Here is a 26,504-nt window from a genome sequence, read left to right on the forward strand (position 1 = left end):
TCAGCATTCACTACTTTTTCCTTTCGAATTACTAATCAATAACAGGCGAAGTCAGCTGAGAAAAAGATGAAAAGACGAAAGGGAAACTGCGATGTCTGTTCAAATTAATCGTTCAAGCTACAAAGACAGAATTCTAGAAAATGTAGCAAAAGCCATTAAGGGGGTGAACTTTTTTACTTGCTTTTTTCTCCATAATCTTTTAAATTAGGCTTCACCAAGACGGAAAGTCATTATATTGACATAGAATAGATGATCACAGATTTTGTTGTCAAAAATCAAAAGAATGTAATCCAGGGACAAAGACCAGATATGGAAAACAGACACACACAACAAAGAACATGAAATTATCAAAATAGAGAGTCAGATTCTGACCAAAACACTCATGAAGTCTACAAATGTTTATCTAGTCCGAATTTCCTCTGACCCTGCAACCCTCCTCTTCTTTATTTGGATATTGATATGTCGAGTTTGGGCCAGAACAATGTGCCATTCAAAAAGATGGAGATTCTGCAGTATCACCCTTTAATCACTCGAACGACTTTCCAGTTAAAATCATGCAGGTCACACCTACACTACTGTACCTAGTTCGATTCCTGAAATGGCTGAATCATTTTCGTGTAAGCTGATACCATATTTGCTTCAAATATTACACTTTTTTATTGAAGTTTTGACCATTTTTCATGAGCGGTCTTGCTTTGTTGACATTTTGAAACATAATACACATTGTAGTGGGGCGAGGCGTGAGTAGGTGGAGCTTGTTACTTATGGAACGGAGCGGTACCAGACACGTACAATGTAATTGTTCGCCTAAATCTTGTAGATTCCGGTTTTCAAAATTATGTCCTCTTCATTCTGCACAAAACTTTGTATTGCACATCGTTCTGACCCCAACCGGTCATATCAGTATCAAAATAAAAAACAAGGAGAGTTGCAAGGTCAGAGGAAATTCAGACTAGTCTCTATCCAGACTGACTCTCATTAAAATGAAAACATGTGGAATCCTAGCTTCTATTCTACAAGACAGCCATTCTCTTTTTCAAACATCCAGGCTCTCAATCTCCCCAGTTGCGTAACATACATTTTGGGAAGATATATGGGAGTGAGTACCCATATAAACATTAATCATTATATTTTGACAACTATATTATGGCTGTCCCAAGAAATCATACATGAAGGAACGTTACATGTACATGTATGGCTGGTACTTTATATATCAGTATACATATATATACATTTTGTATTTTAATCAAATGATCTATACCAAATCTAGAATGCATTATTTAGGATAGACATTATGTTTTTAGATACAAGAGGTTCAGATATACCATACTACTGATGATGCAGTGACTCTTACGAGCCATGACAGACCTGCTAGGAAATTACTAGAGCATCTTGACCATGTCCTATTACATGGGTATGTCATTTATCAGAAAATGCATTACATAATAAAAAGATTGTTATACATACAAGGCCAACAAGAGACAAATACATAATGAACAACACACAGAAAAATTTTTATGAGCCTGCACCAAATACATGTACATTTTTTTAAGTTTTTTTATATGGCGTTATCGGAAAAAAAATCAAAGCATTGGAATACAGTTTCTAGAAAAATAATTCTGAGACATCCTAATCAAAGTACATGGCCAAAACATGAAAACAACAAATATCGGCAATCTACAATATACATGTTCATACACAAGGTAGACAATGGAATAAAATAAAATTATATAAATGTATACTGTAGATTACGGCACATTACTGATGGGTACTGGAAGATTGTGTCAGAGTTCACCAATAAATCTTTAGTCAGAGAGCTGAAAAGATTGACCAACATTGCTACAGATCTAGGAAGAGGTAATTATCAAGGCCTTTTTGTTGATTCAAGAAGTACATTGTACATGTGAAGGACTGGAATTATTTAGAATAACTCAAAATATTTTCATCTAAAAATGCTTTTTATTTAAAAGTTTATTCCTATTTTTAGCTAGTGGAGTGATGTGAAATGTACATCTCTATGAATGGAAGTGGAAAAACAAAATCAATGAAAATTTACGCAAGATGCAAGCACTACTCATAAAATATCAGTGAAGTTCTATCTAGATATCAAGAGTAATTAACTAGTTTTAATGAATAGGCTTGGTTACCGTACTTCAGTACACAGTCCTCTGTGATATTTATTGAATTTATTGAATAAATAAGGGTAACAATAAAATTCTAAATCCAATGTATAATCATGTCTAGTCCAAATTACAATGTAAATCTGACAAAATCGACATTACACCACAGAAGCAGCTGGAAGCACAATGGTCTTGACTTGGTACAGGCATTTCAAATGAAATTGTGGGTTAAATCTAGGTTTTACATTAATATATTGGTGGTGATTAAAAATTGTTTGCATGCTATAGTGTAATAATTGGTAAATCTGTGGTCATATCAGCTCAAAGAATAATTTACAAAAATGTAATCTTGAAATACAAATTTCAAATTTGGAAAGAGTAACCAAGGGAACCAAGATTCTAGCGGAATTCAAAAGAATGTAATCCAGGGACAAAGACCAGACATGGAAAACAGACACACACAACAAAGAACATAAAGTAACTAAAATAATAAAGTTAGTACAGAAAAATCACTTTCCTTGATTAATACTCAGCTTTTATAAAGAAAAATAGGTAATGAAACCATCCTTAATATGACCCAATCTGATTAAAATCAGCTGTTATGATACGCTACACTGCCATATGCTCCCTAGCTGTATGTAACCCAATTAATGGAGATTGAGAGCCTGGATTTTAATCAGATTGAATATGACCATGATTTATTATAAAAAAAAACACAGAACTATCATGGTGAATTTTATTTTATCTTCTCATACTTGCACTATGTCTTTAGTGGAATTGGTTTAGATTGACCTTTTGCCTTTTCACATGATTTGTCCCACCACTGAGAGTGGTCAACCAAATTTCAATATTCATTGAGGGAATATACTCGTCTATGGAGGGACAAAACATGTGAATTCAAAGATTTTAGTGTTTCTTTTTAAATATTCCATGTAGTTTTACAGTACAACATACATTTACAATATGGAATTTTTGACTAATAAGTTCTGTTTAATTTCAAAATTTATTTGACCCATTAAAATTGTACCCCAAATATGGCACTGCTCAAGAAATTGGCAATTTCCCTTCAATCAATAGTACTGATATATATATATTTATCCATGTTTACAGGTTTAGCATGGTTGTATTTTACCTTAAACGAGGGTCTCCTGGATATATTTACTATGTTGACAGATGAGCCTGTACATGTGTTGCCTTAAACAAGGGTCTCATGGATATATTTTCTATTTTGACAGGTAGAGCATGGATGTGTGTTGCCTTAAACGAGGGTCTCATGGAGAGTTATTTCAGGTGCTTTGAAGGAAATATCAAACTTGTAAAGAAACATTATGTCAGAGATGCCTTAGTTCTAGATCAACAGGTTGGTATTAGAAATATGCATGGTACTCTCCATGCAATGCATTTGATTCTCTATATTGATTTAAAAAAAAAAAACAATACTTTTGAAGTGATGACTTTAGCATTGTGGCCACATAATCTTGCTCCTAAAGAATATTTGTAAGAAATTTAGCATGGTTAAATACCAACAAAAAATGGTTCATCTTTAGCATTTACACTCGATTTCAAGGACTGTTATGATTTCTATTTCAGAGGTTGAATGTACTGATAACTTTAATTACTGGTATAGAGCTAGTGGTCTTCCAACTAGACTATGTAAGTACAAAAGCATATGTACATATATCATGTCACATATTTTTTCGCCTATCACATGCCATAAAACGCTGAGACACCCATATTATTTATTAAGCAGAGAGCGTTCAATTGGGTTTTAATTGTTCGAGGAGTGTTATTAGTTTTTGTAAGTACAAAAGCGATGCAGACAAGTGAAAATTGTCCATGGCGATGCATTTTGTGAAAATTTGTTGTGCTAATCTTATACTTGATGATGCTTTCTATCATTGTAACATAACTTTTTTACGAATTCTTTTCAGGTTGTGACTTTAAATATTATTATCAATTTCTAATTTAAAAAATTAACCAAAAAGCAGAAAGTCTCAATTTTTGTTTTTTGTTTTCTTTTTCACCTGTGATGAATGTCATATGTTCACATCTGGATGCTAACATTGATTTGATGAAAAAAATACCAATTTTTTTCATGTAAATTGTTCATTGCATAATGTGCTTTATCTTACTTTTGAGGCTTTAATTTTTTTAAATGTAGGATGTGCCATATCTTGACCTTAGTACAGCACCACCACAGAGTAGGAGTAGAGCTGATTCTGAAGAAACGGAAAGTGACAGATTGTCCCTGTGTAGTATGGACAGCATTGCATCCAATGCCAGTAGAAATATTGTAAGTTTATTTTATATTCTAAAGTTAGCTTATATCTATCTAACATTTAATAAGATGTTCAAAAATGAAACATTCAATTCTTATAATTACATTTTATATTTTTCTCTTATTTTATTTGTTTTTTCAAGAAATAGAAAACAGTCAGTACTTATTGTTCAATATATGTACATAGGAATCCTTTTTTATTGTGGGTGTGGCCTATGTAAATAACTCAAAGGTGTGTCTCATTGACTCGTGAAACATCATGTATAAAGCCGATAATCCAATGAAAATAGCATATTTACAGTCAATGTTATTATTTAATTTGAAATTTTTGAGTCTTAAGAAAATTGTTTGTGAAATTATTTATAAAACAATTGTTTACTAACATGACCAAGTGCATTTGTTATGTTTCTCATCTTTGGGAATCAAAGAAGGGGATAATAAAGGCCACCATTTGTCTTTAATACAACTGAATATTAAAACACAAAGTGTCGAAAGATTTAACTGTAAATTTTGAGACTTGAATTCATAACAGATGTGAAGACATAAAGACTTCTGGTAATTACTACATTAAAAGAACAAAAGAATTGCTTGAAGTTTACCAAATTTCTGTTATTCTGTCAATTTTCTACTTTTTATTCATTTTCCAGTCATATTTTTGACAAGTAAACAGTGCCCACACTCAATAAACAACGTAAAATTCAGAGAATACATTCATTATTACATAATTTATCATATTTTAAAATATAAAGTTTTTTCTTGGGTGTGGTCATAGTTTTCTGGATGTGAAGTCCAAAAAACAAAAAAATTTACAATTCTCAGCAGTTGTGTTAATTGATATATAAAGTTGCATACAATACAAACACATTTAATCCATCCACAATTTTTTTTCCATTTCATATAGGATTGATTAGCTTTTTTCAGTCGTTCATGCATGTATGAACAGTTCTCGGAGCTCCCAAACTCAATGAACGGCCAAAGGTCATTCATGTAATGTTTGGGAGTATAGAGATCCGTTCATACATGCATGAAGAACAGGAAATAGCCGTTCAATCCTTATACAGTTGAACCTCGATGTGTCGAACTCGGATTAGTTGAAATCTCAGATAACTCGAACTAATTATAAAGTCCCAGCAAAACTCCCCTTACTCCAATACAATTTTACCTCGGATGACTCGAACTCGGATGAATCGAAACCTGGGATAACTCGAGGTAATCAATCAGTCCCCTTGATCGGACTTCGAGGTTAATTAACCCTGATATCTCGAAGTCAACTAATTAGTTGGAAAACTGATTGCTTTATTACAAAACATGATCGAAGTGTGTTTTAACAACAATTAGCGTGGCTTTTAAAATTAATTTGTTGACACTGTTTATGGTTTGATTTGTTTATTTAATTAATTTAAAATTGTGCGTGTTGTTAAAAGAAACAAATTTTATTAATAACACGTGGGAATTTACACCAACAGTGATATCGGATATTTTGAAATTTAAAAAAAAAATACAGATGAATTGTATTGGTATCTGACTATTTAATGAAACATCAAACAGACAATAGTAAGGGTATTTCAACGACTACATTCATTTCGCTAGCGAATTTGAAATTTTATCGTAATATTGTAGAGCACATGGTTTGACAATACTCCTGATTGTGAATCAAACAAAACAGCATGTGTATATGAACTATGAAGTTTTTGATATAGAAAAAATAAAAAGAAAATTTCACTAAAACACTCGATGCCATTCAGTATTTCAAACATGATATACAACATACAAAAAAATGTCTTCCGATATGAAACATATAACATTAGGAAGTACCGTGTAAAGCGAAGTACATTTTTGTACATGTACAAGTGCAACATATGATGTAAATACAGAAACAATCATGGACCAAACTACTAGTATTTCCGGTTTATCCTCGACCTTGGATTACTCGAACCTTGGATAACTCGAACATTTTTGCATGGTCCCTTCGACTTCGACTTCACGAGGTTCGACTGTAATACTATCCAGTAGTCAAAGTTACCCTCTGAAAGCCTCAGTCAGTTATATTTACATACAATGTTTATGCTTCAATACACACACATTCCTTTGCACATGTATGGGAGCGCGGACGAATATTTACACATAATCGGCCACACAACAACAGTGAAGGCAGTATGGATGAAATGATAGTTAGCATTGAAAATACGAGTTGAAAATAATTCAAATGGAATAAAAAAAAGGAAGAAGGAAAATTACAATAAGGTGTTTTCAAGGGTTCAGTCAGACTCAGTTATAAGTTTTTTCCCCGAGCTGAAAATTACTCTCTGTAAACAAACTTGACCGGTAAAATCAATATATAGTAATAAACTATTCTTACGGCTATATTATGCCGTTCAGTTCGTTGCCACACTCTTTCGAACTACACGGCCACCATATTGGTTTCAAGTTGACTGGCGTTCATGCATGTATGAACAATCTGGTGAAGTTCATTTATGTATAAACTTTCTGGCAATGACGTTCTCGACCAATCAAAACGGCTATAAGAATGAAGAATCTCATGATTAGAATTATTACATAATATTTATCAATGATACCTCCTATTCAGTGGATGTTATATTGAAATTACCCAGTCATTCTGTCTGTCTGAGTTTAGTCACAAGAATCTCGACTCCAAATAAATGGATTGATTATAAATTTGGTTTGTATCTTTATATAGATGGGACGTACATTGTAAGCAATATTACATGTTCTCCCAATTATAACATTATAACTGTTCTAGTAAGGCCATCATAAAAAAATTTCTAGATTCACATCCAACATTTTTCAAAATTAGGGACGGGCAGGTGAACATTTTTTTTTCATCAATTAAAGTGGAAAATGTTGTCAAATTTAAAGAAATTTACCTAAATTAGGAAAGAAATCGAACTTAATTTTTCGGAGAAGGTGAACAAATTGGGTCAGGAGGGTGAGAATCTAGGATATTTTTTTTATTTTGGCTCAAAGTCTGCTTTTTATATGAATCTACAAGAAGCCTTGCATAAAGCATGTAGCTTAAAACTGGCTGGATGTAACAGATGCTCCTTACCATAGTAACTTAAAGCTGCTCACAACCAATGAAATATGCATTTAGTAGTTACAGAGAGCCAGTAAAGTCCTACATATATAGATCCTCTTCCTGTTTCATGGAACTTGATATAGAAGTTATTGACACAAAGCTCTTAATGGATGTATTGATTTCAAATTTCATGTGTGGCTTTCAATAGACGGGACATACATGATAAGCAATTTTGGTTGCTGTCTGATATCAATTTTGTTTAGGAGTGAGGGTATACTTATCATGACGATGCATGCAACTTCAAGTTTTTCTGATTTTCTATTTTATCATTTCAGGCCAGGGATAGTCCAGTCACTGTTGATTGTGAAAAGAATCATGGTTCGTTAGTAAATGGATACTTAGACCAGATAGACGAAAACAGTGAGACAAGATTCGACAGACTGGATTCTGTCATCACTGATGATGTGGAACCAGAAGATACCAGTATAGAGGTCATTCATGTTAGGAGAGGTTCAACTAAGACCAAAAAAACAAAAGGAAAGAAGCACAAGAAGGAACCAGTAAAAATTGTGGAAGACAAACTGAGTGAGGTGAAAAATGAAGCAAAAAGACCAAATGAGCTTAACCTTATGAAAAATGAGCCTAAAGAACAAGAGGAGCAGTACAAACAAATTGAAAATTTAGACAAAGACACAAAACCATTTTACAAACTAACTACTGATGTGAAAGAAGAGGATTTGGTCACACCTGATGTCATAAGAAAATCCAGAACAGGAAGTTCAGCCAGTTGCCATAGTAATAGAATTGGTGCTCAGCCAACACATGAACTTGATTTAGAGAAGGACTTTATATATGACAAATCTTTAGACGTGTCAGAGAACTATGGTAGTGATGATAGTGATAATTTTATCGAGGATGATTACTTGCATGGCTGTATAAATCAAGAAACTCTTGGTGATGAAGCTGATAATGCATTTGCTGAAAAGGTACTTAAAGAATTTGAAAATAAACACAATGTGAGCCTTTCTGGTGGATCTGCAGGTAGTAATTTAGATATAGAAGATAGAAAGTTTAGTGATAGTCCCAACAAAGATTTTAATTTTGAAAGTAATACTCATAAAAGTGCAATAGATGAACAAGATGGCCCAAAGCTTCATGGAATGTCTGATTCCTTAACTGAGGGTCATGATAACTCAGAAAAAAATCACAGCAGCAACATGACAGGCCAGGTGGACAAAGTGCAATCAACCATTACCAAGGATGAGCCAACAAACAATGAGAAGTCTTCTACCTCCCAGATGGCTGATCTTGTTGACAACATGATTAACCGATCAGATGTAGTTTTAAAACACCATATGTATGAAGAAGAACCGGAGGATGTAAAACTTGATGATTCCTTGAACAAAAATCAGACCTGTGAAGGAGAACTGAAGTAAGTTATGATTTCTTGATGGTGGTCAGAGATATATGTATCAATATACTGAGAGTTGTAAGCATAAATTAAGTCATTAATCATGATGTCTGATAACTGAAAAAACGGCAGCAATAATCACTGTCAAAGTTTATCTTTCATTTAAGCATGTGCATATCCGGTCATGCTATGGGTTAATGTTCAAAACAAATTGTTTTATCATTTTCTGTCCTTTGACAGATACATTGTAATAGTTGCTGGTCATCTACATAGCATACACTATCTCAAAAAACACTGAGAGATTTCTATAATTTTCTTATACCATGTTTGTCTTCATGGAAGGATATTGTCTGATTTTGTAATGATTTCCAATATTTGTTCAAAATAAAAAAGGGGCTAATGTATCACAGTTCTCATGTTTGACAAAAATATCACCGATCCAAGTTAACAGTTTTGGCAATTTATGCAAAATTATGCACTAAAAGAAATATTTTTGCATAATTTTACTGGTTCGAATAGATTTTCACAGGTCTTGGGCTTGAAGTTTAGTGCTTATTTCCTGGCCTGCTTTACATGTATAGATGATAATATGTTTTTATTTCAGACTGGATAATAATACTTTGCTGTACTTAATGCTGGATGTGTTTGATAACTCTGAGGAACAGTTTATAAAGGTAGGGGTACCATGAAGAAAACTAGACACATTATAACTGTTCTAGTAAGGCCATCATAAAAAAAATTCCTAGATTCACATCCAACATTTTTCAAAATTAGGGACGGACAGGTGGACACTTTTTTTCATCAATTAAAGTGGAAAATGTTGTCAAATTTAAAGAAATTTACCTAAATTAGGAAAGAAATCTAACTTGATTTTTCGTAGAAGGTGAACAAATTGGATGAGGAGGGGGTGAGAATCTAGGATATTTTTTTTATTTTGGCTTAAAGTCTGCTTTTTATATGAATCTACAAGAAGCCTTGCATAAAGCATGTAGCTTGAAACTGGCTGGATGTAACAAATGCTCCTTACCATACTAACTTAAAGCTGCTCACAACCAGTGAAATATGCATTTAGTAGGGACAGAGAGCCAGCAAAGTCCTACATATATAGATCCTCTATCAAAATGTGATTAACTCGAAATCTTTTTGTCTGAAATGATGTATGCAGTTAGGATTTCATTGATTGAACTTAAATGCAGACTTACATCATGTTGTGTAGGAAGTCTATATGTCTAAAATCTCATGTGTTGCTTATTAACTGATGCTGAATAAGTATATGAGGCAAAATGTAAACTTTAAGTGGTTACAGAGTACTGCAGAAACTTAAGATGAGTGTGGGCTATGAAATATTTGGTTATTGCAAAATGTTTTGAACATTGAATGGTTAAAATGCAATGTTTTACTGATCAGTACAGACAATCTTAGCACGAAAGTATCAAAATTGGTGCGAAAACTGTAAACTATAGGAATTATAAAGAAACTCTTAGTCTTGAAGAATATTTTAAAACTCAATGAGATAAACTCTTTAGTATTATGTAGATTTAGAACAGTTAACCATAGATAACCAATAGAAATGGGTCATTGGCAAAATATCAGTAGAGAAAATAGTTTTTGTAATCTATTGAATTAAGAAATAGGGGACGAATACCGGTTTATTTTTAAATGTCTATCACTTGTAACAGAGAGAAAACTACAAATCAATAAGCCCCCATATATTTGAGGTTTTAGGGCAATAACGTCAATGAGAGATAAAAAAAGGCTGATTAATTTGTGTAAATTTATTAAAATTATAAATAAAGAGTGAGTCCTCCTGACTAACTTCACCAGTACTGTAATGTGTCTAACATGTCTGTAAATAGTTTTGTATAGCATTTATTGTATATATGTAATGTGTCTCTGTACCAAATATGTGGTTTATGTGAGTAAAAATTGTTGTTGGAAGTCTTGCATATTCCCACTGGTCAAGACATCAGTGATATAAATACATAACAGTAAAGTAAAATGTAATTTGAGTACAAATAGCTCCATCCCTCATAGGCAAAGCCTAAAAGCATACTTTAAATTACAATCTCTTATTAAAAGATAGGATTAGTTATAACTTCTATAAACAAAGTCTGCTAGGATATAAGTAACTGTCTTTGTAAGAAAAATCATGCAAAATCTGAAAAATGTGATACACCTAGAAAAAGGCTACATATTTTTATTTTTGTAATTAAGTTGTTTTATGGGTCTATAGTATGAGATGTGTAATTATTCATTCAAATCTGCCTGCTCTTAGGAGACAATTGACATTGAAAATACGGTTGATTCTATTGTATTTGAGCGCCATTTACAGAGTTATCTCCCTTAATTTTGAAATCTACAGTGCATTCTTTATAATTTTTATCTCCTAAGAGCACAGGTTATATGAAAAACCATTTGTTTATTTCTGTTTACTATGACATTTCAAACAAAATATCAAAAATGAAAATATGAAGGCTTTTCACCCATGAATCACATTTTGCATGATTCTTAGCTGGAGTGCTACATAATAGGAATAACTCTGTCCTTCCTTCTGATTTTTCATGCATATTGTATGGATGACTTGTCCTTTTTTTCCGTATAAATCATGATAAATATTAATATGCAGTTAGTGTCTTATAAATAGATATTCACAAAGGAAGGCATTTTTTTTATTGGATGCCTTAAAGAGATGACATTCTGACATAAATGTTTCTGTGTTTCCAAAGATAACAGTATAATGCATCACATTATTGTAAATTCAGAAATCAATTCATTCTGTATTGCAATTGTGTCAGTTAAGAAATTAAAAGTGGTTTTAATTTTGGCAGTATCAATGAAGATTAATGAGTAATGTAAAAATTATCATAATGCTAGATTTATTTAATTATCTCCACATGCCTTTGGGCCCATAATTATTTTTTTTTAACCAAAATATCATTAAATCACATTGTTTCCATATATGTATTTGGACTGTATGTGTGTTCTGAGAATCTCTGACATGTTCGCCTGATATTTAATGCTTTCAGTGCATAGGGCCAAGATTTTCCTCTATCTTGGCATAGCACTGACAGCATTGAATGTCAGGTGCAGATCTTAAAGAGCTCACATAACAGTCCATAAAGGTAAACCAAATGATTTATTACTATCATGGTGATAAAAAAGATCCAGTGGTCCTTTTCACAAAAAATCATAAGAGTAATACTAGTCGTAAGTTATGACGTCACAATACTTTGATTTACTATGATGTCATAACTTACGATAAACTTTACACTTATGACTTTTTGTGAAGAGGACCACTGGTCCCAAGTACCTGTGATTAATTCCACAGCACAATCACGTTTTTTGCAGTAATGAACATTGCAATGTTTCCCAAATTCACTGTATTTCTTGTGCTTTCTAATTGTGATTGTTTTGTAGATATTTGCAACCACCCAAGGTCACACAGATGGTGAAAGTACTCCAGTGTTTGTTACTGTAACAGACAGATCTATGTACTTCCTCTCACAGAAACACAGTGATCATAGGTTCCACAAAGATGTCTCAATTCCATTCTCATCTATCGATTTTATTGCTGTAAGTTTGAAAATTTGTTCTACAGGGTTTTAACGGATTGGTTCTAATGTATTTTCAGAAAGTTATTTCGTTAAAATTTTAAATACATGTATAATTTATCTTTTTTTGTTGATTTTTAATTATTATGAGAAAAAAGACTATACAGTGACCCTCAGAAAACCGGTCTTCCCTTCAAACCGGCTGTTTTCAAAAGTCCCGGCCAATAAATCTTAAAACCTGTTTGTTTTGTCTACTATAGACCAGCCACCCCCTAAAAAGCATACATCGGCCGGTTTTTACAGTTTTAGTTACATATTTCAAATATAAACAACCTCTCAATTCCGGTTATTGTTCACCTGTAATAAATGTGTCAGCAAAACTGTAAATGATTACGTAATTAATAATTCATTCACTGACCGGTTTGCATTTCATCAGTGGACAGATGATAACTGAAGGGGACAGTAGTTTTAACAACAAATTTAATCTAGACATTACATTTTGTTACTGGTTGGCTGTTAATAGGTGTGTATACGGCAGGCTGCCTCAGGCAACTGGGTTCATTTAATAGTTCGATCTTTACGATATTTTAACTGTCAATTAATGTAACTTGTACCCAAGCCAAAAACAACATAGGGGTGAAATTATTTGACTTTGTTGATAGGTAATTTACAGAAACAATACAAATAATTAATTACCATCAATAGCCCTTTGATCTTTAATACACACTCTTTCAAAACCGTGAACATTATTTTGTCGGCAGTACCGTTTGTAAAATCAAATCATTAACATATTATGCAAGCTTTAAAGCGTAATAATAGGCCAATAGTTTTGAAATGGCATTATAGATGTCGCTACCAACACACTGACAAGGTGTAGGGTTTTAGAACACATTAATGGAAACTGCTCTTAGAATGCATAGCTGTTTTTCACAAAACCTGCCACCCATATAAACTGGCTATTTTTTCTTGTCCTAGTAATGGCCGGTTTGGAGGTTTCACTGTAATTTTATACTCAGCTTCTTTATTATCGTTGTAATAAAGGACTCAGACCTTTTTGAACTAATTTTAAGGTGTTGAATTGTGTAATATTTTTTCCTTAGTAGCTGGATTTTTATAAGGGGGAGCATTGTGACCATGCAAAAGTACTTTAACCCGCCATAATTTTGCACCTTTCCCAAGTCAGGAATTTCTGGCCTCTGTATGTCTTATTTCATTTTTTACCTTTACTTGTAGTTTATTTTTATGTTACTTAATTGTAATTGGGCAACTCTTTCCCTGTACCCATGTATTGTGATGTCTTAGGGCCAGTTGCAGCCTGCCTTGTAATAGTTATTGAAGACCGATGGGTGGCCTTGGTGTGACATTTTCTAGTGGAGTCCTAGTTGCTCATTTACTTTTGTTACTTTGTATGTATGATTTTAGATGATTTTAGTTACTTTATGTTCTTTGTTTTGTATGTCTGTTCTCCATGTCTGGTCTTTGTCCCTGGATTACATTCTTTTGATTACCCTATAACCTTGGTTCCCTTGATTACTCTTTCAAACTGTTGGGGTGGGTTGTAGTCTATTTGACATATTCACCATACCTTTTTTTGTTATGTTATTTCCTGCTCTTCATGGAATTAAGTTTTTTGCTTGGTCTCTGAGCTAATTTATTAAAAAACTTCCTGTCTTTCAATCTGATATTTTTCTGTTTCATTAAAAAAAAATATAAATATATGTAAGTTATTCTGTAAAACAAACAAGCATTTATCTGCATCTTTTGAATTAACATCAAAAATTCAATCATGTTCAACTTTAATTTCTTGATTATTTTACACCTATATTTACCACTCAAATTGACTTTAATATTCCGATTTTTGGCTGGATTTTTTCAACTCACTATTAACAAAGTATCAAATTTTACTATCTATTTTATTTTCAGTTGGGCATTAATGAACAAACAATACACATAAAGTGTACCAACAAAAGGAACCAGTATTGGGTCACAACTGGGAACCAGGCTCTAACCAGGTAGGATGATATTCTCTCTTTTGAACATCTGAGCACTTTGAAATCTAGGAGAAGTAGCGAAATGATGCTTCATATGTGCTTTTGGTTAGCATACATAGAACCCCGAAAGCTATTTCAAAATCTGTGGCAGCTATCTTCTTTTTCAATCTTTTAAAAGGACAATCCAGAGTATTTTAAATATTAATTTCTATATTCGAAGGTATTTACAATAGAAAAATAAGGATTCTTTCATCTTGGCAGATCAACTTGGTAGATCTGAATAGCTACCAGTCAATTTAAATTTATTCAATTGACTAATCAAAAGTAAGTGTGATGTCACATTGACAATGAGAGAAAAAAAATCAAGTCATACCTCAAAAAGTGGTAAAAGTTCAATAACTTCTAAAATTCTTTTATTCTAATTTATGAATTGAATGGGATTTGAGGCTTATGATAAAAGTGGTAAAAGTTCAATAACTTTTAAAATTCTCTTATTCTAATTTATGAATTTAATTGGATTTAAGGCTTATGAGAAAAGTGGTGGCACTATTTGAACAACACAAAAACCAGTTATATATTGATGATAATGTCGGACTGTTTTTATATCGCCGATGTCTCAACCAGGAGGAATATATTAACCTGCCTTTAAAACATGCTGTGCATCAGTGTTAACAATTCATGCAACCACTTCCTAACTGCATACAACATTTTAGAAAAACGACACTTCTGACAGAATGATTTTGGTCCATTCATGTTTTTGTGTATCTGTGGACACTAAGTCCCTACTAAAGGGTCCAAATCTTACTTTTTTTCTCACTTTGTGAAAAAAATCAGGTACTCAGAAGATAGAAATTAATTACTACATAGTGGGTACTTTCCACGGATGCCAATTTTTAAAATCTGTTCTTGAGGGAAAACGATTGTATTCAAATTATTAAACATTTCTGCACTTTAAAACTTAGTGAAATGCATGATCTTATGAAAAATGGAAGTTGTGATTTAGACACTGTAGAAATTTATGATTATGATTTATTTTTAGGGGAATTATTGATTGTGTAACATTAACCTGTAAAGAGAATGGGTTACCAAATATTTTAGTTCTCACAGATGCAACAACACAGAAAATTTCTCTTAAAAAGTACATAAATAAAGAATGTAATAGTGATGTAAGTAGACATGAATACAGATATTGATTTGATTATCTGACTACCTTTCAGTCTGTGGTCTCGGGGTAGCATGCTCGTCTCAAGTGCTTGGAGTTGTGGGTTTTATCCCTGGCCAAGTCACACCAAAGACTTTCAAATTGATAGTCATGGCTTATCTGCCAAGGAGGTAATATAGAAGGAGATAAAGTGGTGACTGCTTGGTTTTGAGTCAGAATCATGTGTTAGAGTGGGGTGGTGTGCCTACTTGCAGGCTTTTGCTTCTGTGAGCCTGCACAATAAAAATCTAGCTTTGCATGTGGGACTAGTTCAAAGCAGGATCTGGTTAAATCTGCAACCAGATCTGCAACAAAAACAAGTAACATGTATTTCTAGGGTTGATACCACTCCATTTTCCAAATCTGATCCATTTCACAATACTTTGGTAAAGCTCTGATGATCCTGATCTTCTTAAGCTTCAGTGATTCCTTACACCTGTAGTTATTTCACATGTGTAATATCAGATTTTTTTATCGATGGAAAAGTATGTGTACATGCTACCTGCATGTTTATTTTAAATAAGACATGATTTTCATAAAAGGTTGTTCTGGCCCATTTTCTATTGAAAATAAGACTATTAGCTGTGCTTAGATTATCTCTCTTTAGGAAATGGAAAAGATGTTTTTCTTTATTTTCATTCTCTGTGAAGAAAACTGTCAATTTAAAGGTTGAGTATTTAGCCTTAATATTTGTTTTTTTCCCATGTTAACAACTTAGAGCTAGAATAAATTACTTCAAAAATATTTATAAACCAGGCTGATGTTTTCAAACAGTCTCATTATATAGGCATAATTGATTATCAATTATTGGTACATCCATTCTGTTCAGTATTTTTGCTTATAATTCACAACTAGTGGTTAATCCTCCAACATTAGAGGGGAGACTCTCACACAATCAATGAAAAGTTTGGAATCTCCTGCATAATAATATAAGATTTGTGGGAAGTTTTTGTGTAGAATTACAATGTTTTATGTAAAAAATACTAAAATAATTGAATTTTTACATTAGAATATTGCTTTTAAGTGAAAATCTCCCACATGAGTCAGTGTTTTTGAGGGAGAATCTCCCACATGAACTGCTCTAAAGGTTAACAGGAATACATTGTACTCTTGATACAGGATTCATGATTATACATGTATGTAAAAACTGTGAAATATTCATATAGTAAACAATTATGATTTTAAATGCAACAAATAACCAATACCACAAGTACTTTTTTAAAGGATGGTAAAATATGCTGTTATTCCCTTGTACACTGGGATACTCCATCTCCCAAGGACAACAACTCTGAGACACTTCACAGAGAGGGTCATCTTCTGTATAAAATCATAGAGCCAACATCATCATTCATTGGAAGTCAGTTACTACAGAACTCAGTAGCTATTATCCAGAATCCAAGTTCCCTGATATATGGCCAGCCATGGAAATCTGCATATGTTATTCTGAAGTAAGTGCTTTAGTATTAAGCAGTGTAAATTCTAGGTTTTGGGGGGAATTTTCTGAGAGCAATTGATTGAAAATAACTTTTTATATGACCACAGAAAAATTGCTGTCAATGTAATGGTATGGCACCATCGTCGGCATAGTTGTCTGTAGACCCTTGTTTTGGTGCAATAACTTGAATACTAATTAGTTGTTCTTTATGAAATTTCTTTCATATAACGAGGTTCTAAATCACAAAAGGAAGGTTGCTATTGATTTTCTGGGTTATGGCCTGAACCGCTTTAGAATTAAAGGCTTTAAACAAGCATTTCATTGAATTTAACTACCAATATGTAACTCTAGCAAAAGCATATGGATGTCTTTGATATTGTTCCACATAATTCTATACCAAAATGATTAAACTGGGATTGATTCTTTTGGGTTAAGACTTGATCTTCTTGGAAATATAGGGCCAAAATGGGAGCCAGAAACATGCATTTTCCTATGGTCAGACATGAACTTGGATAAAAATGGATGGATCTCTTTTGAATTTCACAACAACATGCCATACCACAAAAAGAAAGACAGAGATTGATTTTGGACTTTTAACTTGAGCCATGTAAGAACAAAGGGCCACAAATATACCAAAAACTAGCAATTTTTTCTGATTTCTGGATGGTAACTTGAGTAAAGGTGAATTGATCTCTTGGAAATTTGTACCAGAAGGTGCCTTATCCCAAGAGGCAGGTTGGGATAGACATGAGGTAACCATTCAGGAATAAGGGACCAAAAAGATGGCCATTTCAATTTTGGTCCTATTCTTATCCTGTGTCAATTAATTCAAAGATATATAAAGTTTGAATCGTGTATCCATACTTGCCCCAACTGTCTGCAGTTGTATCAAGCTGCACCCTGCAAAACATTAATTCTATTTGTATTTCATATTCCGATTGTACATTGTTAATTGGATGGGAATGTGAATTATCCCATTTCAAACAAATTTGCAACTCTACTAGATTACTTTTACTAAAACAATGATGCTTAAAAGCAACATATCTACTTAAGCTGTAATTTTACTTTCTATTTTCATACGACTGCAAACAAATTTTTCAGTTATATAAAGTTATCACCCTGTTGTCGTCATTGGCATCCGTTAACTTAAGTTTATGTACGATAATCTGAGTAAAACTTATTCGATTTTTAACACATTCTTCTTAGGGACATGGCTGAGGGTCTTGTGTAAGGAAAATGGATATTGTGAATATGCCAAAAAGATGCCCCACTCCTTTTGGGAAAAATAGGTTCAAAGTGTGAAAATGGGTGTTATCATTAGTATTGATTGGAAAAGTTCACTGTTGATCAGATTTTAATGATTCAGATGTCAATCTTTATTAATTGTTACATATGTCTTAGATAAAAAAAGAAAAACAACTTACTGAAAATTAAGCTCTGTAGGATTCTTAATTCATAGTTTGATGAACCCAAGAAAATTAATTGTCAGCGTCAGGTGATAAAAATGAACTTATTTATTGAAATCAACTGAAAAACTATAGTAACAATGAGTTTGAAGTGCATGTACTTTAAGAAAGGAGTAAAATACATGTATTATTTTCAGGGATGGCTTATTGTGTGTTTATAATGACAAAAAAGATAGTAAACCAATACTGTTTGTACAAGTTGGTGGGGAGGAATGTAAAGGATGTCGTCGTACATTAGATACAGACAAAGACCACTGCATACAGATTATCAAGTCTGATGGTTCATCTATACAGCTAGCTCTGGCTTCTAGCTTGGAGGCTAGTGACTGGTTACAGAGTCTCTGTCAAGTTGTTGCAGAGGGACTGGATATGGTAAGTGTTAGACCAGGATTCAGTCTTGAAATCAGCTTTTTTCTTTGTTGCTAGTGAATGCCTTTTCGAGGCTTTCAATGACTGGTGTAAACCTTGTCCTCAACTTCAATCAGTAAAGTGTAATACCTTTAAAGTATTTTGATAGTTTTTTTATAAAATGTAAGAAGGAAAGTATAGCTGGAGAGACAACACATTGATATATAATACTTTCCATTAACTTGTGTTAAAATGTTTTGAAAGTGATGTTAGAAAACAGCAAATACAGTCTGTACATTGATGGTTTGGACAATTGGGAGTCTTTATGCTGCAGTCTCAAATCAAAGTTGCATACAGGTACCATATAACGGGTAATTTTTGTAGGTGTCAAATTTCACGATTTTCTTTATGAAAAGGGGTGGACTCCAATCAGAATTGCATGCAGAAACCATATTGGAAATTATTTTTGTGGGTGCCAAATTTCACAATTTACTTTATGAAAAGGAGTATTAAATATTTGCCTTCTTTTATTTTCATGTCCAGACATACAGTCTACAGGAGATAGCTTTGAAATATCTTGACTTAAATTTGGGGAGCTTTTATTTTCGTGATTCCTCAAACCTTGCCAGCATAAAAATAATAAGGATCTCCAGAAAATTTCCAGCTACACAATGTTTACTTCATGCTACATGTAGTTATTTACAACTTTTCAGAGAGCCACAAAGAAGATAGGATGTATGGCCTGCTGTCTGGTATTGTCACCACAAAAACTCCTAATGTGTCATGAAGATTTACAGTCTAACTTCATCCGAACACTAGGCAGTGCCAATGTCATTGATGTGTCGGCAGTTCTGGATGACCCTCATGTCAAAACATATTGTGTCCTTGTAAGTCTATTGTTGTCAAGTTAATTCTGTTCCAAATGTATAATCCACAAATAAATTAAGGAACACTTTTAAAAATTAATTATTTGACTTTTCAAGATGAACACAATTTGGTTTTGTTTAAACTAATAGCAGAAAGTATCAGATTTGAGCCACATAAACATAACAAAATCAAATCTTATACTTTCTTCTATGAATTCATATACATGTAAATCTTTCTTGTCTTTATGGTATTCATTCTTTAAAATTACAGATTACACATGATCATAGCTTGTCCAGCTATCTCCTCGTACAGTTTTTGAACTACATCTAAAATATTTTACAGGATATTTCTACACATGATGAAGGTGTGCAGGGCCAAAGGATTTTGATTTTCGTGAACTATTACGGAACTGGGTGATAGTTAGACTTTGTTATTTTTGTCAGAAATATATGGATCATGGCTTGTCAGGTTGTCTCCTCGCACAGTTTTTGAACTACATCTAAAATATTTTACAGGATATTTCTACATATAATGAAGGTGTGCAGGGCCAAAGAATCTTGATTTTTTTCATGAAATATTATGGAACTGGGTGATAGTTAGACTTTGTTATTTTTGTCAGAAATATATCCCAAGCAACAAAGATAGGGATTTGTTATGGGGGGTATTAACATTTTTTATGTGTCCATTAATACGTCCATCGGTCTCCTTCTCTCATTGCAACTAGTCTGACACTACCAAACAGAATTTCATGACACTGTGTGGCCAGGATACAACATGTAGATATGCATATATTTATGAATTTCTGATCCCCAAATTGATCCCCAGACCATGACTAACACAAGCCTTGGAAAAATTTCTGAATCTGCAAATTGTGTCTTCATACAAAATAAACATGTTCCTAATTTGGCAAATCTAGCGAACAAGGGCATCATTAATGTCTTACAGACACAGTTGATTTCTTAATAAAATAAAAAATCACTACTAACAAATGAGGCAGGGGCTCCTGGGATAAACAGGTCTTCTAGTTCGGAGTAGTATATTTCTTACTTACATAAGAGTACAAGTTTTTGTAAGAACTAGGCAAAATTGGTGGAAACCTTAAATATAGTAGTCAGAAACCTACTGATATGACAAAACAAATTTATTCAGAAAAAAATGTTCTCTGTTTGAAGTGACTACTTTTTGGTCTCTACATCTATTGATATGTCATTTTTCATTAGAATTTCATTAGAATCTTAGAAAATTGAGGCTTTTGACTGAGTTGTCTGCTCCTAGAATGTTTATTTGCAGTGCATTTCAATTTTATCATAAATTATATGAAAAATCTTGTGTCATTTCCTTGATTCTGATGATGGATTATTTCACACCATGTTTCACCTACTGCCAAACTCTTACATAGACTGATACTTTATAATCAGGTTTTGCCTTCGATTTTTATTTGTAGCAAAATGATTTAATTTTGTACTTTTATTCAATTTTTCATCATTTTTTGTTGTCTGTGTGTCCATCCATACATTCTGTAACAATTGAAATCACTTCTTAGAATTTGATAAACTCTTTGTTTCAATGTTGCTGTGTAGAAGAAATCTCCCCTATTAATTTCAACCTTTTTTTTTACTTTAAACTCCTAATATATAGGGAGATGAGCTTGTCATGAGCTTTAACACAGCTCTTAAAATTCATTCATCTGTCACATTGTGATGCTTTTCCATGATACATGTAGAAAGGATTTTGGGAACAAAGTATTTCTTTGTCAATACAGGATACAAGCACCATCTCTAGAACCAAAATGTGGAGGGAGCTTCAGTGACTTCCTATATACATGTACATGTATGTAGGTGATCTGAAACATTGAATGGCTTGAAATCATTCTGTTGGAAATGACGTAATGTAATTCAGAAGTATTTGTTTGAACAATCAACTCAGGCACAAAGCAATTGTTCTAGGAAGTCTTGCATATTCTTTTGGTGAAGAAATCACAATAGCAACATGGCGGTACATCAGCTTACATGTATGTTAAAGCTCTGTGCCTCATTGGCAAAGCCTGAAATCATATTAAAATACGTTAAAAACCTGTGATTGCCAAAACTATTAGTAATCATGTGATATACCATGTACTGAGTACAGTACCAGTTTTTTTTTCATTTTTCATGGATCTCTTTTTATAGGTATTTGAGTCCCATGATACCAATATTAGCAGTGAACAGTGGGTGCTACACTTCAATTCAGAAACCGAGAAGTCCAGATTCATTCAGGCCTTATCTGATTCATGGCAAACTCATTTTGAGGTAAATTTCTACCAGTTTATACATGGTACAGTGCTCACTCTACTTCAGTATGATGATACAGTTAAATTTGTCTAAACCGAACCCTGAATAAACCAGAAACCTGTCTAAGCAAACCCTGAATAAACCAAGAACCTATCTAACCAAACCCTGAATAAACCAAAAACCTGTCTAAACCAAACCCTGAATAACCTAAAAACCTATCTAAACCAAAGCCTGAATAAACCAAACATATCTAAACTAAACCCTGAATAAACCAAAAACCTATCTAAACCAAACCCTGAATAAACCAAAAACCTATCTAAACCAAACCCTGAATAACCTAAAAACCTATCTAAACCAAAGCCTGAATAACCTAAAAACCTGTCTCATTCAAACCCTGAATAACCTAAAAACCTGTCTAAACTAAACCCTGAATAAACCAAAAACCTATCTAAACCAAAAAACCCTGAATGATCTAAAAACCTTTTTCATTCAAACCCTGAATAAACCAAAATCCTGTCTAACCAAACCCTGAATAAACCAGAAACCTATCTAACTAAACCCTGAATAAACCAAAAACCTATCTAAACCAAACCCTGAATAAACCAGAAACCTATCTAACCAAACCCTGAATAAACCAAAAACCTATCTAAACCAAACCCTGAATAAACCAGAAACCTCTTAACAGACAAATTTTTTCAGTTTTTGGTCCTTCAGGATCAGAATACTATATATTTAGCCAGTCTATCAGTCTACCAGGTTATTTATTGTGCACCACATAATTGAGGTTATTTCTTCATAGCATAGACAAAAAAAATATAATAGTCATTCCTTAAATAAATTTGCATTTAGAAAATGTAGTTCTTGTAGTAGTGTATCAAGAAGAATAAGATATGTTAAGCATGTTTCATTTAACACACTTATAAGTCAAATTATCCATTCTTTCATTAATAGTTTACCATTAATAAACAGGAAGTGAAGAAAAGTGTTTTAACCAAATTAAATTTGCCGGAAATATCAAATTGATAAAAGTGTTTTTGGAAATCTCGTGTTCATCAAGGAAATTGTTTTATTAAGCTGAAATTGGTTTTATTTGAGTATAATAAATAATTCATCTCTATAGTTTTTTAATTTTTTTAATGTCCAAATTAACTTTTGATAGTTATAAAAATTTAGGAAAAAGATTAAATGGAACAAAATTTGTATTTGTGTGAGAAGTTGGATCAGAAGTATGGATTGATATTCAGTTTATACATATTGGGGAAAAACAGTTCTTGATATTAAATATGAAAAATACAAATGTATGATCACAATTTTATTTCATATCTGTAATCATCATGTAATCTTCAAAATTTTGTTCATGCTATAATTTTCACAATAATCTAAAACCTGCTGACTGTACTTTGATTAGAGACCTTTCATGAATATGTATATGTATTTTAAATTTGGGGTAAGCCAAATATATGCCTATACCAAACAAACTCTTCAGACCAAAATGGGGTTTGATTTAGGTTTCACAGTATCTAAAAATATTTTCACACTCATTGCAGTTTTATATATATGTTGTACCAGTTCTTTGTGTATGAAGTGTAAATCCCTGTAAGAATCAGGTGCGAAAAAAAAAACATCATTTTGATATTGCAATTTGACTATTTGCACCATCAGAATCAAGGAAAATAGACTAGATTTTTCATATCATGCTGGACCATTGAGTTACAATTTCATTGAAATGCACTGAAAATGAACCTCAGTCAAAAACCTCAGTTTTCTAAGATTCTACTTAAAAATTTCTGAGCAAAGCCAATGATGCACAGATCAAAAAATGGTCTTTACAAATAGAGAAAGCATCCTTGAGTGAAATATTGTCAGATCGTTGGGGTTTTGACAGGCATGTTTCTTATTTTTCCAATTTTGCCTGATTCTTGCAAACACTTCCACTGAACTTAGTCTACTTCATCTACTGTAATCAAAATGAGACAGGCTGAAAGTAACTTTTAAAAGGTGTTATTCTAAGTAGTTTTTGTTTTCATAGAACAACTTCAGAACTGCTGATATTAGGCTTTCCAAATGTTAATGTGTTCAATATAAACACTAATGCTACAGGATAGATAGGCTAGTGTGAGTTTTAACAATTTTCTGATTTTTTTTTATTGAGTCATCATCTATTATTAGGGGGGGTTAGGGCAAAATTCTTATAATCTTTTCTCTGTTTCTATTTTTTCAGGTTGAAGTTCCAGTCATTCCAATAGAAGACTTTACATTGACAAAGATTTGTCGAGAAATGGCAAACACTCTAAAGGACAAATTGACTGTTCGGAAATCCTAGTTCTTTCAGCTTTAAATGTATAATATTCCCACTGGCTGATTTCTGTGATATTTTTTTTAAAAAGATTTATTTTATCATGTATTTATTTACAGTATTTTATATTCATTGCAATTTAAGTAGTTTTAGGTTTTCTGTATGGGGAGATAACTGTAAAAAACACAAATGTATGTTGCATAAAGATGGAAGCTTTCTAGTTTCTGTTTTTATTTTTTGTTCCTTTTTTAAAGTTTACAGATTCACAAATTTATAATTTTGGGAAACAAAGGATTTTATCAATTTAATGATTTTAGTTTGTTTATTGCGGCTATAAAATCTAGGTTTATTGAAGTTGTTACAAAAAACATAAAAAAAAACGTTTTGTATGCATTCTTTCCCATAAACATGCTAAGACAGGATGATGGTAGCTACTGCTAACAGGTCAGGACAGTTAATTAACTTTCTTCTTTTCATGATTCCATAAGTGTTGTACAAATTGTTCTAATTCAAATCTGATTGTTAATATTTAATTCATACGTCTATGTTCATCGTTATGCTCAACTTCAGCCATTTTACTTGTATATTACATAAAGAAACTCAAACTTTTTCTTTACAAAACATTTCAGTGACTTCTCTTTCGAAGTGATGGTAATTTGGTACATATATTTGTACAAAAAACTGTGTTTCTTGCCTTGCATTTAAAAAAAATATTTTTATGTACAAATATGTACAAATATTTTTATTTTATAATTATTTTTTTATTTTTTTTTGCTTTTGCTACTTGCATCAGGAATTTTTCCTTTCATTAATTTGCTTTTTTGCAATGGTAAATAGAGCAGGTTGATAATCGTACATGTGAACAATCTACTAATAGGAAAAATGGCAACATATGTTTTTCATGTGTTTTCCCTACCAGTGCTCCTGGTCCATGCTCCCAGTTTTTAGTAGATTCGGAGTTGCTTATTTACTTCCGTTACTTTGTATGTATTATTTTAGTTACTTCATGTTCTTTGTACTCTGGATTACATTCTTTTATTTCTGCTAGAATCTTGGTTCCCTTGATTACTCTTTAGAACCACCATGAAAAGCATATGAAAACATGTTTCTGACTAATCAATATATCAAAAACAAGTAAAATACAAATCTTATTGTAATTATATTTTCAAAAGGATTTCATACATGAAAAGAGTATGATTTTCATAAAATTTTCAAAAATCGATTTTTTGTATTTTTGAATGCACAAGAACATGTTTATTAACACTGATCCTAAACATGTTTCAGTATGTTTTAAGACATATGTTGCAGTTTTTCCTGTGTATAACACCCATAAATGTGTTGTAGCAGAGGATTCCAGTGCAAGAATACCTGAATTAAAGCCTTGGTGGTTGTTTTGTTTGTTTATTTTTTGTTAAAGTTTTCATGTCTTCATCGAGCTGAAAAAAAATTGAGTCAATTGATCTAAATCATTGAATTAAATAATTGTATATCATTATTTTAAAATTAAGAAAAGTTTTGCAAAACTGATTTATAAATATGTTAAAAAGTGTCTGCTAAGTTTTGTGTTGAGCCATACTTCACAGGGTAGATTGTATTGATTAACTATGAATATAAGGCCATATTAAGTAAATTTCTTGTGTTGTAGGCTCTCATCTCTTCTAGGGTGCCCCTTTTTTAACATATTGAAGAATGAAATTATCCCCTCCCTCAGCGATTTGTGGATTTGTGCCTCATCAGACTGGGGCATTAAAATGATAACAAAAAATCACCTCCCTCTTTCATAAATTCTATGAAAAGTGGCCTGAGAACCAAGGTATTCATTTTGTACGGCCTAATGAATTCTATGATTAATGATATGATTTTTATTTAGTTAAACAGTTATAAATAAATTGATTATGTGTTGTTGCATATATCTTTATTGCAAGTCTCAGTAGAAATCTTACTGTTTGGATGAAACACTGTATGAAAGTCGAAGTGAGCTGACTTGCCCAACAAGAACCTGTTGCTTCTTTGAGCAAGAGCATAAACATCTGGCTCTGCATGTTGGACTAGTGCAAAGCAGGAATTGATCCATTATCACTAGGTGCATGAAATATCTGCCATAGGATGTAAAACAATTTGTCTAGGACCTGATAGATTTGATTCTGTGTCAAAGAAAAACGTCTTCTGTACTTAGAGTACTATATGGCAGATGTAAAATGGTGATTTTAAGGCAAAAAGATATACATAACAC

The 26,504-nt window shown here is 32.5% G+C and overlaps 1 protein-coding gene across 1 annotated transcript; it reads left to right on the top strand.

Annotated features, from left to right (window-relative positions):
• Positions 1-5: 5 nt before the first annotated feature.
• Positions 6-26,179, top strand: LOC148602137 (pleckstrin homology domain-containing family M member 2-like). Its single transcript, XM_088556929.1, has 16 exons — positions 6-163; positions 1,305-1,414; positions 1,748-1,857; positions 3,356-3,480; positions 3,711-3,773; positions 4,282-4,413; positions 7,771-8,867; positions 9,451-9,520; positions 12,264-12,419; positions 14,321-14,409; positions 15,428-15,554; positions 16,814-17,037; positions 18,628-18,862; positions 19,552-19,725; positions 21,874-21,993; positions 24,197-26,179. Exons 1-16 carry the CDS (start codon positions 92-94, stop codon positions 24,296-24,298), a joined length of 3,006 nt encoding a protein of 1,001 aa, XP_088413055.1. The 5' UTR covers positions 6-91; the 3' UTR covers positions 24,299-26,179.
• The last annotated feature ends 325 nt before the right edge of the window (positions 26,180-26,504 follow it).

The sequence above is a fragment of the Perna viridis genome, chromosome 12, assembly GCF_037379345.1.
Source record: "Perna viridis isolate PV_CMFRI_1.1 ecotype Kerala chromosome 12, ASM3737934v1, whole genome shotgun sequence".
Taxonomy (NCBI): domain Eukaryota; kingdom Metazoa; phylum Mollusca; class Bivalvia; order Mytilida; family Mytilidae; genus Perna; species Perna viridis.

Coding starts and splice junctions, on each gene's coding strand:
- LOC148602137 (XM_088556929.1), top strand. CDS start 92: ATGTCTGTTCAAATTAATCGTTCAAGCTACAAAGACAGAATTCTAGAA. Junction 9,521..12,263: donor CTGAGGAACAGTTTATAAAG/GTAGGGGTACCA, acceptor ATTGTTTTGTAG/ATATTTGCAACCACCCAAGG. Junction 12,420..14,320: donor CATCTATCGATTTTATTGCT/GTAAGTTTGAAA, acceptor TTTTATTTTCAG/TTGGGCATTAATGAACAAAC.